Source organism: Orycteropus afer, unplaced genomic scaffold (assembly GCF_000298275.1).
Source record: "Orycteropus afer afer isolate SDZICR_OR568_19922 unplaced genomic scaffold, OryAfe1.0 scaffold00008, whole genome shotgun sequence".
In the NCBI taxonomy this organism is placed as follows: Eukaryota; Metazoa; Chordata; class Mammalia; order Tubulidentata; family Orycteropodidae; genus Orycteropus; species Orycteropus afer.
The window spans coordinates 2,410,869-2,428,726 of record NW_006921595.1 but is presented as its reverse complement, the minus strand read 5'-3'; the positions used below and the strand labels follow the sequence as shown (position 1 = coordinate 2,428,726).

General features: G+C 48.5%; 1 protein-coding gene across 1 annotated transcript in view; it reads left to right on the top strand.

Annotated features, from left to right (window-relative positions):
- The window catches only part of MINDY4 (MINDY lysine 48 deubiquitinase 4), a 183,861-nt gene that overhangs the window by 149,615 nt on the left and 16,388 nt on the right, over positions 1-17,858 (top strand). Inside the window, exon 13 of the mRNA XM_007946374.1 lies at positions 1,220-1,287. Coding sequence (XP_007944565.1) covers positions 1,220-1,287 — 68 coding nt within the window. The remainder of the gene's footprint in view (positions 1-1,219; positions 1,288-17,858) is intronic.

Below are 17,858 nucleotides of genomic sequence, written 5' to 3'. Positions count from 1 at the left end.
CATCGAGTCGGCCCCGACTCATAGCGACCCCTCCTTGGGTTTCCAAGGCAGTATCACTATGGAAGTAGGAATGCCCAACCTTCCTTTCGAGGAGTGGCTGGTGGGTTTGAACCGCCAGCCTTCTGGTTAGCAGTCAAGTGCCTTAGGCACTATGCTACCAGAGCTCCTGACTTGCAGCTAGGGGAAGGCATTTCTCTGGGAAGCAAAAGTGACATGGTCCATCCTGGTAGGCTGTGGCATGTGGGCTTACTGGACTGATGGGCACTGGGGAGCCAGCATGCAGGTTCCAAGCCCTGTTCTAAGTGCTTTACAAGGATCAACTCACTTAGTCTTTGCAACAACCTGATGAGGGTAGATGCTGTTATGATTCTTGTTTTACAATGAGAAGACTGAGAAGTTAAGAAAAGTGTCCTGATCACCTAGCTAGGAGTGGCAGAGCCAGGATTTCAACCAGGCTGGGTCCAGAATCTGTGCTTCAAACCAGGGATAGAGCTATGGAGAGGCAAGTGAGGTAGGTGTTCACCTCAGGTGCAAAATTTAAGGGGATATTTCAATGCACTATTAAAAAAAAAAAAAATCAAAATTAACATAAAGAAATCCATGATGGATGAAATATCAAACATTTTTAAAAAGATAAGATCTGTTCCTGCATTTACATGGTTCATCTTGCTTGACTAAGCCAGATCCCAACTCTGGTCCAAACCTGCTCTCTGCTGCTCTCAGCATAGCCCAATTTTTCAGGGTAAGGGGTTTAGAATCAGACGGACCCCCTTGGAAGCCCAGCCATGTTGATGACAAGCTGTGTGACCTTGGACAAGTCACTTGGTGTCTGAGCCTCAGTTTCCTTATGTGACAGGGGGCAGTAATAATAGTGGTACTTATCTCATAAGTTGGTTGAAAGGACTAGATGTGATCATGTGTGTTTCAAACACTTGCACTTTAAAATAACAGAGGCTGCTACCACAGCAGTATCAATAGCTTGGATGACTCAGTGGGTTTGGATGTGCTATGTGGCCTACTGTGTCACCTGCACTCTGCCCCCACTGCTACTCAAGCTGGTGGCTCCCCATCTTGCCAGGGGTCTGCCTAGAGCCTTGCCGTACCTAGTTCTATGAAGCAACCTCCAGGGCCAGGCTATTCCCTGGGGGGCCCACAGAGGAGTCAGGGCTGAGCAGAAGATGAGATTTGCTGGGTGCTCATTCCTTTCTCTCTCCCACAGTTTGAGGCAGGACCTTATGGATGCATCCTGCTCACCCTGTCTGCCATCCTGTCCAGGTCTACAGAGCTGTAAGTATCCTCCTTCCTCTGGGAAGTACACATGGAGGTAAACTCCCTGGGCCAGGGGCTTATCCTGTTCATTGCTGCCTCCTCAGAGCCTAGAGCAGTGTTTGGTGCATAGTGGGGGCTTAGCCAGTGTTGGTGAGAGGATGAATGAAGCCATGGAGTCAGGGAAAGTTGATGGGTGGAGAGCAGGCACTTTCATTCTACATATACTTGTATATATACATATACTACACATACTCTGTGCTGCTGTCTTTGTGGTGTCCCCAGATATACTAGGAGGTGTGCGATGATCTAAGACATCTTCCTAGTGGGATTGAAGCATACACCCACTTGAGCATGTCAGAAACTAAATAACCCAGGATGATAGCTGGGAGCTGACTGAAGGCCCCAGAGTGTTGGGGAGGGTGGACTTCCTGGAGGCTGCAAGGGGAGTCCAGGGCCAGCTTTTGAGGAGGGGCCATGGGGACAAGGAAAGCTGGGAAGACTGCTTGTCCCTAACCTCTCCTGCTTGGCCCTATGAGCAGGGTCCCCAGCAGGCAACAGTTACTCAGTGTGTCCTTATCAAAGGTAGCTTCCTTGCTGGCCCAGCACCACCTTCCTCCACTGCCCTCATTTCCCAGCAGCTTGCCAGGTATCTTATTTGTATGTGTCCCCTGGACAGTATGTTACAGGGAGGACCACAGATATGTAACAGATTAGTACCTTTGTAAAGTACATCAGATTGCCCCATTCGCTTCTAAGTGCAGGATTGATCAGGGAGGGCATAAGGATGTGGGAGAATGATTTTTTTTGGGAGGGGCAGTAGTACATGGTGGGCTTGAGGGCAGCGGTGGTTCAGTGTTAGAATTCTTGCCTTCTGTGCAGGAGACCAGGGTTTGATTCCCGGTCAAGACACCTCCTGAGCAATCAACACCTGTCTGTCAGTGGAGGCTTGTGTGTTGCTATGATACTAAAAAGGTTTTAGAGGAGTTTCCAGGCTGACAGACAGACTCAGAAGAAAGAGCTGGCAATGTTTTTCTAAAAATAAGTTAATGAAAACTCTATGGGTTGCAATGGTGCGATCTGTACCCAACCACGGGGTTGGAGCAAGTCAGGCAGCATTTGTTCCACTGTGCAATAGAGTTCCCATGAGTTAGGGTGACTTGATGGCAGCTAACAATGAAGATGACATGGCGAGGCAAGACTTGAGAACAACTATAAGCAGGAGGCCCTGGGGAGTGCTAAGTGGGACAAGTAGCAGGTGCCATGGAAGGAGACACATCTGCCTCCTACTGTGGGGCCCTGGCAGCCCTATTTGTGTTTCCTGGAGCCTCTGCTGCTGGGGAAGAGGATGCCACAACATGGCTCTGTGGCCTATGCCACCAGCCTGCCTGCTGCGTGCTGCTCCTGACCTTATTAAATGCATGTGTGTACACGGCATTTCTAACAGCAGTTTTCTTCTAATCCTGCCATAATGACATGATTCATTCTTGGCCTGAGCTCACATCCATGGAGAACTTAAACCTCATTGCCTTCTCCCCAGCGCTGGGTTTGCTAATTCCTGGACTTCAGGGTAGGGTGGAGGCCTCTGGGTGTAAGGGAGACCCCCTGAGCTCTCTGAGTGGGAAGCTGAGCTCTCAAAAGGCCAGGCTATGTGTGGTAAATTCTCACTGAGTGACCCTCTTCACCTCTTCTGTGCAGGGTACTCTCTGGCTCTGAGGGGCTGTTCTGGTTACCTAGAGTCACTCTGACAAGAATGTGCCACAAATAGGATGGCTTGAACAAACACGACTTTATTGTCTTATAGTTTGGGAGGCTTGAAGTCTGAGTTCAAAGTGCCAGGCTTTAGGGGCTGGTTGAAAGCCCCTCAACCTTGGGGTCCAACTCTGACTCCTGCTCCCAGACCACTGGAGCTAGAGGCATTTCTTCACTCAGATAGCTGCTGGCTGCTAAGGTGGACAAACCCAAGGTTGACAAGTAAAAAGGCACAGTTCTGATGTTACCAAACCACATGGCAGGCCATTAATTTAAGTCCATTACAAGTCCCAAGGTCAGCAGAGCATGGCAGGCTGCTGAACAACGACACTGCTACATGCAGGGTCCAAGCATGCCATAAACTAGAGACCATTCCCAAAGCTGCTTCTTATATATGGGAAGCAGACCACATACTCAAAGCAGCTACTCAGCTGCTTGTGGTAGATTCCACCATGGAGTTGATTACCAATCTCATCATGGGGAATACTACATCCAGCTCCCCAGCCACTCAACCAGGCCCAGCCAAGTTGACATACAAAATGAACTACCACAGGGGCCCTGCTCTGGTGATTACTGGGCCATCAGCCCTGGAGTTGGTCACTCTGTTTCCGTGGGTGTTCCTGTGTGGAGCAGCTCTGGCAGGCCTACCTATCTAAAACGACCTTCAGGGCCCCACATTAGGGATATTCTTCACATGTCTGGAGCTGGGAACTGGAGCTGCTTCTGCCACCTCCCCTGCCCCATCCAATCAAACCAGGAGGTTTTGGTCCCTGTCCAGCCTGCAGCACTGCTGTGGGGAGACTACCTTGTTAGACACACACAACCTTGTGCTAATGGACCTGAAATCAGGACCCTGCTTGCCTCTCCACCTCTGCCAACACACACATGTGCATGTGCATGTGCACACGTGCATATAAACACACACATGCTCAGAGTCCAGCTGGAGTCACCATTCCTTCCCTATTTCCAAGGAAGGAGAGAGCCCCTTTTTCCCCAAGACCCTGAGGACATCCTCTGGGTCCTAGAGGTGGAGGGTCTTGAGGCCTCCCATTGGCAGCAGAGGCAGCTTTGGAGACACTGGGCTCCATCTTCTAAAAAGACCTGATGCACCCCTACTGTACTGTTGTACCTGCAGGGCATTGGTTTGATTTTGTCTTGTCTCTGTTGTCTCCCCTTCCCCTCCTCTAAGAAGACATTATAGAGGAAGTCCTAGTTGCAGTAAGAATAACAGTGAACGATATTTACTGGGGCTTCTCATGTGCTAGAAGGACCTTTTGCCTTAACATTTTACGTGTGAAACATTTAATCTCCACAACAACCCTAGTCAGTTAAAAGCTATTACGATTGTTATTTGTCAGATGAGGAAACAAAGCCCAGAGAGGTTCAGCAGCTTGCCCCAAGGTTACACCACGAGAAGTTGGTGGATCCTGCCTCAGCCCAGGCAGGCTAGGCCCCATGTCAATTCTTGGTCTGTTGTTTAAAGTTCAGGAGTAAAACATATTCCATTTCAAGACCTGGCTTTTTCTGACTGTGAGCAGATGACCCCTCTGAGCTTGAGTTTCTTCCTCTGTCTGATGGGATGGAAGTACCTGCCTCACAGGATTAAATGAAGAAATATATGTCATCTGCTCATAGGTTCCTGGTTCCAGGTTCAAAAAGGAGCTCTGGTGGCGTAGTGGGGAAGGCATTTGGCTGCTAACCAGAAGGTCAGTGGTTCAAACCTACCAGATGCTCCATGGGAGGAAGATGAGGCAATCTACTTCCATAAAGAATTACAGCCTTGGAAACCCAAGGGGGGTTGCTATGAGTTGGAATTTACTCAATGGCAGTGGAGTTTTAGTTTGGTTTTGCAGGTCTCTGGTGGGCAGCAAGGCTTGGTTAATGGCTGATGCTAGGATGATCCTATCCCAGTCTAACTCTGCACATGCTCCCTGTGCTCCCTCCTATTTTTTCTTGTCCTCAGCCTTAGCTTGGTGCTTCCTGGGGGACACCATGTTATCACCTTGGGATGTCCCTTGATTTGTGATCAGCCCATCTGCAGGGCCACTCCCCTTTGACAAGTGCTCCTTAGAATGAATGGGTTGCCTGAAGCCTGTGTGCTGTTGCTTGGGGAAGGCATTAAAACAAGAGGGAGGGGGAATAAATCCCTGACTCGAGAGTGTGCAATCCAGATGGTGTAATCCAGATGGTGCACTTGCAAACAGTCCCAATTTGAATTGTTCAAATTCAAGAAAAATTTTAGTTAGAGCATCTGTGGGTGCAAAAAGAGGAAGAAAGCAGGCCTTGGGGCACCTGCACTACTATGGAGTGAATTATGTCCCCCAAAATATGCACTGAAATCCTAACCCCTTTACTCTGGAGGTACTCTTATTTGGGAATAGGGTTTTTTTGCTATGTTAATGAGGCCATATCCGTGTAGGATGTGTCTTAACTCTAACCATTTTTTGACATTAAACAAGAACAGATTAGACACAGAAAAAGAAACAAGCAAACACAAACAGAGGGGCAGATACATGCCACGTGGAGATTGGCAAGGAGTCAAGGAATGCTGGACCTACAGAAACTGCAAGAGACCTTCCCCCAGAGACCACAGAAAGAGAGCCTTCCCCTGAATTTGGACTTCTACTCCCCTAAACAGTGAATTCTGGTGGCACAGTAGTTAAAGTGCTCAGCTGCTAACTTAAAGGCCAACAGTTCAAATGCACTAGCCACTCTGCAGGAGAATGATGTGCCAGTCTGCTTCCATAGCAATTAAAAAAACAAAAAAATCAACCTATTACCATTGAGTCAATTGCAACCGATAGCAACCCCCATTGCATTTCCAAGGTGATAAATCTTTACTATAAAGTAGATTGCCTCATCTTTCTTCCATGGAGCAGTTAGTGGTTTGAACCGCCAAACATCTGGTTAGTAGTCAAATCCCTTAGGCACTGTACCACCAGAGCTTCTTTTTAAACCTGGAACCAGAAATCTACAAGCACATGACCCATATTTCTTCATTTCATCCTGTCCATAACAATGGAAACCCAATGGGACAGTTCTACTCTATAGAACTATAGCCCTATAGGGTCGCTATGAATCACATTGACTTGACAGCACACAACAACAACAACAGCCTCATAAACTGTGAGAAAATAAACTTCTGTTCTTTATAAGCATCCACCTGTGGTGTTTCTGTTATAGCAGCACTAAGAAACTAAGACATGCACCTTCCTGGACTTCTCCAGATCATTGCTCCCTCTAGACCTGGGGATACCCAGGGTGGACGCCTGGCTATCTGACTACCTCATGCTTCCATGGCCCTGCCAAAATGAGAGCCCCAGAGCAGAGTTGAATCTGTCCTCATTTGGTGCAGGGGTGCGTCCTGTGGGGGTAGTAGCCCCAAGGGGAAAGAAGGGACTGATAGAAGGGTGAAAATAGCCTGGGAGTTGTGATGCTGATCTGCTCCGCTCCTGTGAGAGAGTCAAGCTGACATTCTTTCAAACAACACGTTACCATTCCTGGCATTTCCAAGGGCTCCTGTGAAGAGAATGTTCTTGGATCTCAGAAAGGGAGCTCATGTAATGGTCCACTCCTCCTCACATGCCATTCACGTTGCACTCAAACAGCACCCCCGTTAACTTCCCACCCTTGGCCTAAAGCTTGTTGTGATTCACTTCTCAATGATAATGGCCCTGTGGCTGTGAGGAACTCACCATACTCCTACCTTCCTATGGGGATTAGAAGCTTGCAAAGGCCTTTCTTCAAGGACATTTGGACATGGGTGCAAATGCCACCCAGCCTAAATACCATTGGTCAGCTGCTGAGAGAGGCCTGTCCAGGGAAGCCCCATCGAGTGGTGGTGAGTCAGATGAAACCATCCCATGTGCTGGTAAAGATGAAGTCAGGACACCTGGGTTCAGGTCTCAGCTCTGCTATCAATCAACCAGTTGGACTAGTGATTTTTAAACTCTCTCTCTTTCTTTGATTTTCAAAGTAAAACTTGATCCTGAAGCTCTTTATTGCCGATGAAGTAGAACTACTCTGGTTAAGCTGCTGCTGTGGGGATGGGAAAAATACTTGCTTGCCCCTCTCCCACCACCCCCAACCAAGGCCCCTGAGCCTGCTCTCTGGAGAAGCCCAGGCTCTGTAAACACAACCTGGGCACCTTCCTGCTTGGGGTGCAGGTCCAGCTTAGCCAAAGAATCCCTTGGCAATGTTTTAGAGTGATCCATTATGATGTGGGACAATCAAAACAGGTTCTGGTAGCCCAAACTGATAACAGAGTCTCTAAAAGCAAACGCTGTTCAGCCAGGGAGAAGTGGAGTAGGGACTGAGAAGCCTACCTTGTTGTTGTTGTTGTTGTTATGTGCCGTCGAGTCAAACCTTACTCAAAGCGATCCCTCCTTGGGTTTCCGAGGCAGTATCACTACGGAAGTAGGATTGCCCAACCTTCCTTCCGAGGAGTGGCTGGTGGGTTTGAACCGCCAGCCGTCTGGTTAGCAGGCAAGTGTCTTAGCCACTATGCTACCACAGAGCTCCCAAGCCTACCTTAGCTCTTTACAAATACAGGTTTCCCCTGCTATCTGAAAGTGGAGCGTTCCTATGAAATCTTTCGTAAGCTGAAATGGTGTAAAGCAAAGAAGCAATTTAGATGGGAAAAAAATTTTGAGTGTTCTCAAATCCATAAAATAACCTACCAGATTATACTAACACAAAAAACCTAAAATAACACTAACACACAGTGTTCACAGAGACAGTTCAAAGCTGTGGGGGCTTATTACTGAGATGCTAAGTGTCATCCCCGGGGCAGGGGCTTGATGAAGTTACTCTCCCTGCTTGTGGTACCTGCTGCCTCTTTAACTGCTCGCTATAAAACAAACACTGAACCCTAGTTTCACTCCCCTGCCCAGCTTTTTTTTTTTTTTAATAAGAAAAGTGAAAATCCTCTTCAGGTTTTTTTTAGTTATCGAAAATAGGTACTAACATTGGTCTTTTGTGAAAACAAAGTGGCATAAAGCAAACTTGTGAACTTGTGAAAAGCAGGGGATGCCTGTACAACATGTATATGGATGTGTGTGTGTGAGTCTGTGGTGATGATGTGATGCTATGTGCATGAATGAGAGATTAGTGAGACTGTGTGGCTGAGCAGGAGATAGTGTGTGTGAGGCGGTTGTGTCTGAGGTTGTGGGAAGGGTGGGTGGCTTGATTGTGTGTCTGTGTTTTCTGTGCATGTGCACATGTAAGACAGAGGATGAGGCAGTTGTCTTTGTTACCCAGTGCTGTCGTAGCTGAAGTACCTCAAGCGGATGGCTCTATAGAACCAAAATTTATTTTCTCACAGCTCTGGGTGCTACAAGTCCAGACAGGGTCTCAGCCATGTTGATTCCATGAACCTCTTGACTAGTTCTAATGTCTGCTGGTGATCCTTCATGTCCCTTGGTTTGTGCGTAATCCTCACATGGCATCTGTCTTTCCTTGTATGTGCGTGCCTCTCTGTCAAATCTCTTTTTATAACTCAGAATTGATCGGGTTAAGAACACACCCTACTTGGTTATGATCTAATTAGCATAACAAAGACAACCCTAGGTCCAAACAGGATCACATCAACAGGTAAAGGGGTTGGGATCCCAACATATATTTGGGGGAGGGGGCTGCAATTTAATCCAAAACAATGGTTCCTGTCCTTGCAAGGGCTTCCTGCCTCAAGCCTGGGTCTTGCACGGGTCTTTATTGTCCACTGGCTATTCCCAGCTTTCGGCAGAGCCAGAGTGAGGGCGTCACGGACAGATATAAACCTAGCACAGTGCAGCCCCAACTGCTGCCTTGCCATTTCCACCCTTAAAGGCTAAGAGGGTAAGTCACGGAGTAGGCCTTTGAGATTTGTTTACTCTAGACTGTGTGCAAAGCCCAGTGTGGGTTTTATTATTTCTTTTCCTACATGATTTCAAGTCATTTATTTTATTTTCTAAGATCTCAAGTTGCTTACAGTAAATTGCATGCAGGCTTTCATGCTTGCCCGACTGAGTTACTTTCCAAACCACATAGCCTAGGCCTTTCCTTAGGGTCCCAGAAATGCTAAGGGCCCTGGGGTCAGGGCCAGCTCTAAGCTAAATCAGGGTAGCCCTGTGCAAGGGGTCCTCTGGCCCCTCAGTGAAGTGTGAGTGACAGAGCTTGGCACAGACCTGGCGGGTGAGCAAGAGACAGCTTATGAAGGAAATCTTTTCATGCCGTAGACACTTGGTACTCAATATGCTGGCAACTTCAGTGGTCCAAGGACTATCTTGAAAGTCCAAAATAGGTAGTAATTTGCTATTTACTGGCTCAAGTAATTTTTGAACTGCCCAAAGCAGTCACTGAGGACAAGGGGAGGACACTGAGCAACATCCACACCCATGTGACTCTGATGCTCTTTGTAACTCTCTGTGAGATATTAACAGCAGCAGCAGGAGCAACAACAACAACAAAACGTTTTATGTCTTTGGGAAAATAGCCCTGAAATGAAAGCCAAGCATGAGGGTTGGTCACACTATGGGAAGTGACAGGACTCAGTTCAGAACCAGCTGAAGCTATTAATTGATTTATATCCTAAGGGCAGGGCTTCAGGAGAGGCTGGATCCAGGAACTCGAGCAATGCCTTTGAGACTTGGTATCCGTCTCTCTCTTGACTCTTCTTTCTTCTATCTCAGCTGCGTCCTCAGATGGACCTATCTGCAGGCTAGGTGCTGATAACCTCAGAGGAAAGGGATAGCACCTCAGCCTATGTGTGCCAGACATCCTTTCCTGATGCCATCCTTGTGACTGGGGGTATTATGCTCCAACTGGCTAGGCCCAGGCTGTGCCCATCATGGGGTATGTGAACATGGGGGCTGCTCCTAGAAGGCAGTCAAGAGCAACAGAGGTGAAGTATGGGGTAGAGTCAGAAAACAGAGTTTGGGTGTTTTAAAGAATGGAAGAACAGTTACAAGTTTGGGGTGGGTCAAATTTAGGCCACAGGCTCCCCTTGGATGTAAAGAAAAGGGTTTTCCAGCTTTTAGTTTAGCAAGTGCAAACATAGCTCACTGGGTAAGAAGACCATTTCAGGGAGATTGGATAGGTGGATTGTTTGTGGCCTAATGATATGAATACAGAGTTGTTCTTGTTGGAAATCCTCCTGATGGTCCCAGATGTGCTGTCTGGGAGGGGACAGATAGGATGCTCATCAGCTTTCTCTTTCATCCCCAGCCACATCTGTCTTAACTTCTCCAGCCCAGAATAATGAAGTGCAAACAACCATCCGGACCAGAAACCCTTACTCCTGGGCTCCCATCTCAATACAGACAATAACTGATTTTGCAGCCCTAAACAAATCCCATTCCGTCTCTCAGCCTGGGTCTCCCACATTTACCATGAGGGCTGGACTGGGTGGTTAAGGGCCCTTCCCACCCCTACATGCTAAGATCTTTTGATTATAGCTGGGAAGTCGGGGGAGTGGAATTTCTTCGATTAACTTCCACCCAACTTTAAACTTGAGTCAGAGTAGCACAAAGGTCATGCTACATGAGCATTCTCAGCCACAGTGTCTAGAGATGAGGGTGATGGTTGGGGGAAGGGACCAGAAGGGTTTGTGGGTACCAGTATCATTATGGAACCTGTCATGGAAATAGCAGATGCTCCACCCTGCCTGCACTTCCTGCAACTGACCCTACTTCCTCTTCTGACACCTTTTTCAAGGCTCACACAAAACCTTCCCCTGAGCCACCTGCTCCTCTGACCCCCAGGCCTCATACAATGGACAGAGCTCTGGATTGTGTGTCCCTAGCTGGCTCAAAGGGGATCCCTTGGGGGCCCCATGAGCCCCTCTCACTCTGTGGAAGGTAGGGGCTGGAGGTGGAGGAGAGAGGAAAAGGCTCTCAAAGCCACTTTGGGACTTTAGGGTCTTATGGTAACTGGAGGGACATGCCCACTGGCCAGAGAACATCACCGCTTTTACAGATGAGGGAATTGAGGTTCTCAGAAGTTCAGGGTGAGTTAATGGCCAAGCTGACAATACCACTTAAGTCTCCTGTCTCCAGTCTAAGTCCACGTGCCTGCTTTACCCTTCTCTGGGCTTGGAGAAGGGGTGACAGGTGCAGGTCAGCTGTGTTTGCTGACTTAGAAGGAGAAGTGGAAAATGACACCCCCAAATAGGTCAATACCTATTTGGTATTGACAAACAAGATGTCTGTCTGCTCCATTTAATTTCACCCAGTGTGGTCCGTACATGGGACTCTGGCTGAGCCAGGTCTCAACGCAGCTGAGATGGCAAACCATGGCCTGTGAGTGCCAGCTGGGCATGACTGAGGGCAGCAGGGCAGCCAGGGACACTGAGCCACACACCCAAAGACTCTCCACGAAGGGCTCAGGACCAGCCTTATCAGGAAGGAATGGTAATTAATTAAGATTTTGGAAAAGGCTTCTGTATTAGGCCAACCACAGTTCCTAGCATGGAATACTCTCTTCTGCTTGCTGCTTGCCTCTGCTGGCCTCTTGGGATATAGCTTCTGGAAGCTGTTCTACCAGAACCTGCTGCACAGCTTCTTCTGGAATGGGTGTGGGATGGCTCATTTAATTAATTTAATTTAGGGGCCCATTTGCTGTGCACTGGAAGGTCTAGAGAGATCCCAGTTCTGGGTACAAGTGGCCAGATGGACAAAACATAACCCTGGTCTCCGAGGCCCCACTGCCTGGAGGCACAGGGTGGGATCACAAAAGGCAGTTGGCAAGTGTTCTTAGGAAAGGGAGATACAGGACTCAGGGCAGGATCCTGGAGAAAAGATGGGGCACAGCTGTCTCTGAGGTGAGGGAAGTGTCTCTTTATGGAGGAGGTGACATTTAGCAGGGTTCTGAGGGATATGTGGGAAGGGTTTGGCAGGCAAAAAGAGCAAAGTAGACAAAGGCCCCTGGTGGGGCTTTGCGGGGAACAACTGCACGGGGACTGGATGGGAGGGAGGGTGGCGGTACATGATGGGGAGGGTGGTGGGGGGTGAGGCGGCAGGCAGCTTGGGCTGGGCTTTGGCCTGCTGCTGAGGAGCTTGCTGCCTTTGCTTTCTCTTCCTTCCTCCAGGCAGGTCCCTGTCCTGTCTCTTCATCCTGCAAAGCCTTCCATGTACCTCCCCTGCCTCCTGGGCCCCATCCTAGCCCTGTCTTCTCACTGCCTGGAGTATGGAAATGATGGCCTCTCCTTCAAGCCTATGGAGCTCTCTGTAGTTTACAAGGCCTTCCCACTGCCTTGTCCTTTATGGAAACCACTCCTTGAGGTGGTTATTGCTATCCCCATCAGAGACAGATAGCAGTCTACTAAAGATCACTCAGCACTGGATGGCAGAAAGACCTGATGTTCAGGTGTTCTGACTCATTGTCCCCTCCTTCTTGGCCTTCCTGGGAAAACAGTAGATATCTGCTCCATCTGAATTCTTTGCAGATAGACACACTACATTCCCACCACTTGGAGGCCTCTGTTTGTTCTGGGTTCTTGGCCAAGATACGAATGGTGGAGTTGCAGGGGGCATGACATCTGGGTCATTGTCTGTGTGTGTTTTGTTATTATTGTTGTTATCGTAGGAAAAGGGAAGTGACATTTACTGAATGCCAAATACTTTATATAGTTCATCTTATTCAGTTCTCACAGCAACCGATAATAGGCAGACACACTATCATACCCATATTGCAAATGGGGAAACTGAGGCTTAGAGAGGGGAACAATTGGTGAGCAACTAGGAGCCAGGGCTCTGTGGCTTCAAAGCCCAGGATCTCTTAATTGTACCACAGCTGCCCTTTTCACTATTGACATTGTCCTCAAAAGCCAATGAAACCCACCAAAAGGCTGTTGTCTCTGGAGGTTGCTCACTGCAGGTGGGTGTGGGAGGTGGAAAAATGATGGGTGTGCAGTTGAGGGATGGAGTCTCCAGGGGAGAGGTGGGCTGGATGGCAGAAACAGGCCAAGGTGGCCCAGTGGGGATGTGGTACCTCTAGGAGCCCCAGCATCCTGGTGGTCAGGTCCAGGGAAGAGGCTGGTCAGGCCCTCCCAGGTTAATTACTGTCTATTTTTGGTTTGATGGTTTAAACGTGAGTCACGTACCAGCCACCTTTGTTCAGGTCCAAGGAGGTCCCCAGAGAGCTCTTGCTCTAGTCCTCTGGCTTTATAAATAGGAAACAGGCTCAGAGAATGGGAGAGACTGGCCTAAGGCCACTTGGCCAATCAGAGGCAGAGGCACTACATCCCCAGGCCTCTGAAACCTGCACTGTGGACACTGGCTTTAGATGAATAGCAATGACCATAGACTGGACCCATGTTTCTAGACCATGTAGACATTTTCCTTCCTATTTAGAAACTTTCATACAAGGTACCCAGGTACACATGTTCAGACACATGTGGAAAAGACACTGATGTAGTTTGGAGAGATGAAGTGAGAGGCTCATGCCAGGGAGGGTAGAGCCAGGGGGAGCTCCCTACCCCATCAGGCCTGGGGTTTTAGGGCTCCTAGGACTGCCTCTGCCGGCTGACCATCACAAGCTTCAGGCCACTGTGTGATATTTGTCCAGGGACACAGTCCTGGCTCTGCTGATTCCTTGTGTGAACATGAGATCACAGGTCTCTTCCTCTCACTTGGCCTCAGTTTCCCCGTCTATAATATAGAGGTGCCACTTGCCTCCTGGTCTTACAGGGCTTCAGAGAGGGTGGTGTATTTGAAAGAGCCTGCATCTGGGCAGATGGAAGGTGTGCCTGTTGTAAGCCTGTATTACATAGTGGCAGAAGTTTATCATCTCTAGGCTTGTGGTGAAAGGCAGAGTGGACAGAGGTGGCAGAGGGCTAGGCCAGCTCCAGGCCCTGAATCTGGGCATTTGTCTCCTCATGTTCAAGATGATGAGCCTTGAGGGCTCCCCAGCCCTGGCTGCCTCTTTTTTCTATCTCTTGGGACTTCCCACTTGGTGTAAGGGTGAGGGGGAGAGAAAATCCATTTTTGCTGGTATCCTCCTGTAAGTGGATTAACTGGATGCTCTCAAGGCCAGGCTCACACCCTCGACCCTTGGGTCTGAGCAGCTCAGTCTCAGAGGCTCGATCCCTCTCTGGGGACAGTGAGGTCTGGTGACCATTGCTGGCACTGCCCCATGATCTGGAGAGAAGGCAGCCAAGGGGCTGGCCCTTTGTTCCAGAATGTTGATGAGGTTGGTAGTGGGGCAGACAAGGTCAAACCCTTCTCTCAAGTTACCAATACCAGGCAAGTACACTTTAGCTCCCTCTGTGCTCCTTGGAATGCAATTTCTAGGAAACTTCATGCTCCCTGAAGGCTCCCCTGTCCTGTTCCTCTGGGGCAGGAAAGCTCCAAGGGGCACTTTTTCACCACGCCCTGGCCTATTCTGCTCCTTCCATCCAACCTGGTGCCTCAGACTGTGCAGTGTTCTCCCAGGGTCCAGGGATGTCCAACACTCAGGAGGACCAAGGAAGGGGAAACATATCTGTTAGCTAGAATTATTAACTTGTTCCTGGGCAAGGGACCATCATGCCTTGTGTCTCAGAGCCCACACTAGATGGGAGCCTCTGTTCTGGTTACTTAATACTGCTCTGACAGGAATATACCACAAATGGGATGGCTTTAACAAACAGGAGTTTATTCTCTTACAGTTTTTGGAGGATAGAAGTCCAAGTTTCAGGTGCCAGGCTCTCGACCTTGGGCTTCAGCTCTGCCTCTTGCTCCTGGCCCACTGAAGCTAGAGGCATCTTTTCACTCAGGCAGCTACTGGCTGCTGAGGCTAACAAGCCCAACACTGACAAACAAAATGGCACAGTACTGATGTTACCAAACAACACGGCAGGTCATTGATTCAAGTCCATTGAAAGTCCCAGTATCAGCAGAACATGGCAGGCTGCTGAACAACGACTTGGCTACATGCAGGGTCCAAGTGTGTCATAAGCTGGAGACCATTCCCAAAGCTGCTGCTTATTTATATATGGGAGGCAGACCACATCCCTAAAGCAGCTACTCAATTGCTTATGGTAGATCCCACCATGGAATTGATTGCCAGTCTCATCATGGAGAATAACTACCACCAGCTGCCCAGCCACTCAACCAGGCCCAGCCAAGTTGACACACAACTTTAACTACCACAGCCTCAGAGCTCAGGCAGCCCCTCAGTGTTACAGCCTCTGCTCCCAGAATGGTGAGTTCCACAGAGACCTAGGGGTTCCCTAGAGGGGCTTCAGGGGCTGGCAAAGGGAGAAGGATGGTACCAGCCCTCCCTCCACCTTCAACCAAGTTTTTATACATAATACACTGGACTTCAACATATAATATTTTATTAAAAAAAAAGATTATATATACATGAGCTCTGGTGGTACAGTACGTAAGCCATGTGACTGCTAACCAGAAGGTTTGTGGTTCAAACCCACCAGCCACTACATGGAAGGAAGATGTAGCAATCTACTTCCATAAAGATTTGCCACTTTAGAAACCCAATGGGGGTCACTATGAGTCAAAATTGACTCAATGGCAGTGACTTTTTTTGGGGGGGCCTGGACTTGGACTTACTCCTGTGGCTTCTAGCCAAACAATAGACAGGCTCCAAGGTGAACATTTACACCAGGTAGGTATGCTCCTTAGAACAATCAATCATAGGAGACCAGAAGGGCAGAATTAGCACAGGGAGAGAGCTTGAGGGAAGGATTTCATAGGAAAGAAGGACATAGGGAAAAGGTAACGACAGAGAAGTGGGAACAGAGCTGTTACATTATGGGAATTGCAGTGAATGTCATAAAACAAAATGTGTATGAACTGTTCTATGGAAAATGAATTTGCTTTGTAAACTTTCACCCAAACCTCACTAACAAAAAAGGAGGGGTGCGGTTTGTCTCATTTCCCTTTGTTCTTGGTGTTATACTTAAAGCTCTAAGAACTTCATGTGGATGACACTGAGGAAGAATCACTTTCCAACATTTAAAAAAAAAAAAAAAGAAAGATGTTGAAACCAGCCATCTTGTCCAAGCCCTCACGTTATAAAAGGAGAGACTGAGACTCAGAGAAGTGAGGGACTTGGCTTGCTGTCACAGAGCACTAGGGCTGGAAGGCCATGCTGTGTGAACAGATTTCTCCCGGGCAGAGCAGGGGCCACGTTCCTCACTCAAGCACACTTTACGCTCAGCTCTTTGGGGAATTCCCTCAGAGGGAGGCCTGGACATCTAGATTTGCCAAAGTTGTAAATCTTTTAAGCCATAAGCTGCTCCTTGGCGTCTCCTGAATGCCCTAATGTGAAATACAGATGTTGCTCGCTTTTAAGATCAGAGCCCACTTCTGAATTTCCCATCATGTCTGCACCTGAGGATGCAATTGCCATTTCCCCCCATTGTCCCCTCGGCGTGTCCCTCAGCTCCGGGCTGACGCAGGCTCTGCAGCGCACTGGGTGAACACGAGGCTGTGGGACTATGAAGATCTGACCGCTTTTCAAAGCTTCGCGGTGGCTGGCAGCCAGCGATGCTTATCACTCCACCCAGGACTCCTTTGAGTAGGCTAATAGTGAAGAAAGCGGCGTTGCGGGAGCCAGTCTCTTGCCTTTCTGAATTTGTTTCCACATCTATAAAATAGAGGTGGGGCAATCTACTTCCATAGTGATACTGCCTCAGAAACCCAAGGAGGGGTCGCTATGAGTTGGGTCGGACTTGACGGCACATAACAACAACAATTCCAACTTTGCAAGGTGGTTGGAGGGTTGAAATTGCCACCTAGTGAGCATGTGCAATAGATGGTGGTTCCTTTCCTGTTTACTCAGTATGCAGCTCTGTGCAATCATAAGGTTATGCTAGTCTTTCAAAGGGGTTAATCCCCAGCCAATGTACTTCGTGGACAGCCACTCCCCATCTATTGGTGGAGGTTTGTGTGTTGCTGTGCTGCTGAACAGATTTCAGTAGAGCTTGCAGACTAAGACAGACTAGGAAGACAGACCTGGTGATCTGCTTCTGAGATTGAACCAGTGAGATCCCTGTGGATCACAATTGTCCAATCTGCAACTGAGTTTGGGGGTGGCACAGGACTGGGCAGTGTTTTGTTCCACTGTGCATGGGGTCACTTTGAGGTTATTTTCTTCTCTTCAGAAGATGCTTGGATGTGCTGCAGAGAGCATTTCCATCAATTCTTTAGCCTGAGCTAGCGCCAGCTGAACACCACACTGGGCCATTAATCACCTCAGCCGACTCCTTCCCAGGCCTGCTGTGAAGGTGGGTGAGCCACAGAGGCCCATCCCAGAGGACCTTGAGCCCCCATGGCCATTGGCCAGGCCCCTGGAACAGCCATCACAGCAGCCTTGTAATGTGGACCGCAACCTTCCCGGTTTGGCCATGGCTATTAAAAACCACAAGAAAGTTTTGTTTTTTTTTCCCCACAAGGTTTAGGGAGCTATAGTTTTTAAACCCATGTGGGAAGGGCACAGGGGCCAGAATGTGTGTCTTAGGTTTGTGGACTTATGGCAGATCTTAGATTAAAAGCATAAACTGTAACCATGTTTCTCTTCTCCTCCCCTAAAAACAAAAATAAAAGTCATGACTGCAAGTCCTTCCTACCCCTGAGCTGTATCTCAGAGCTCTATTTGAGGTGTGGTGAGGGAAGCAGCAAGTCCCCTACAAAGTGTTGAGGGGCAGATGAGGCTAGTAGTGGAGAAAGTAGGGCTGTGGGAGCCAGTCTTCTTGCCTTTCTAAATTTGTTTCCACATCTATAAAATAGAGGTAGTAATTCCAACTTTGCAAGGCAGTTGGAGGGTTGAAATTGCCATCTACTGAGCATGTGCAATAAATGGTGGTTCCTTTCCTGTTTACCCACTATGCAGCTCTGTGCAATAATAAGGTTATGCTGGTC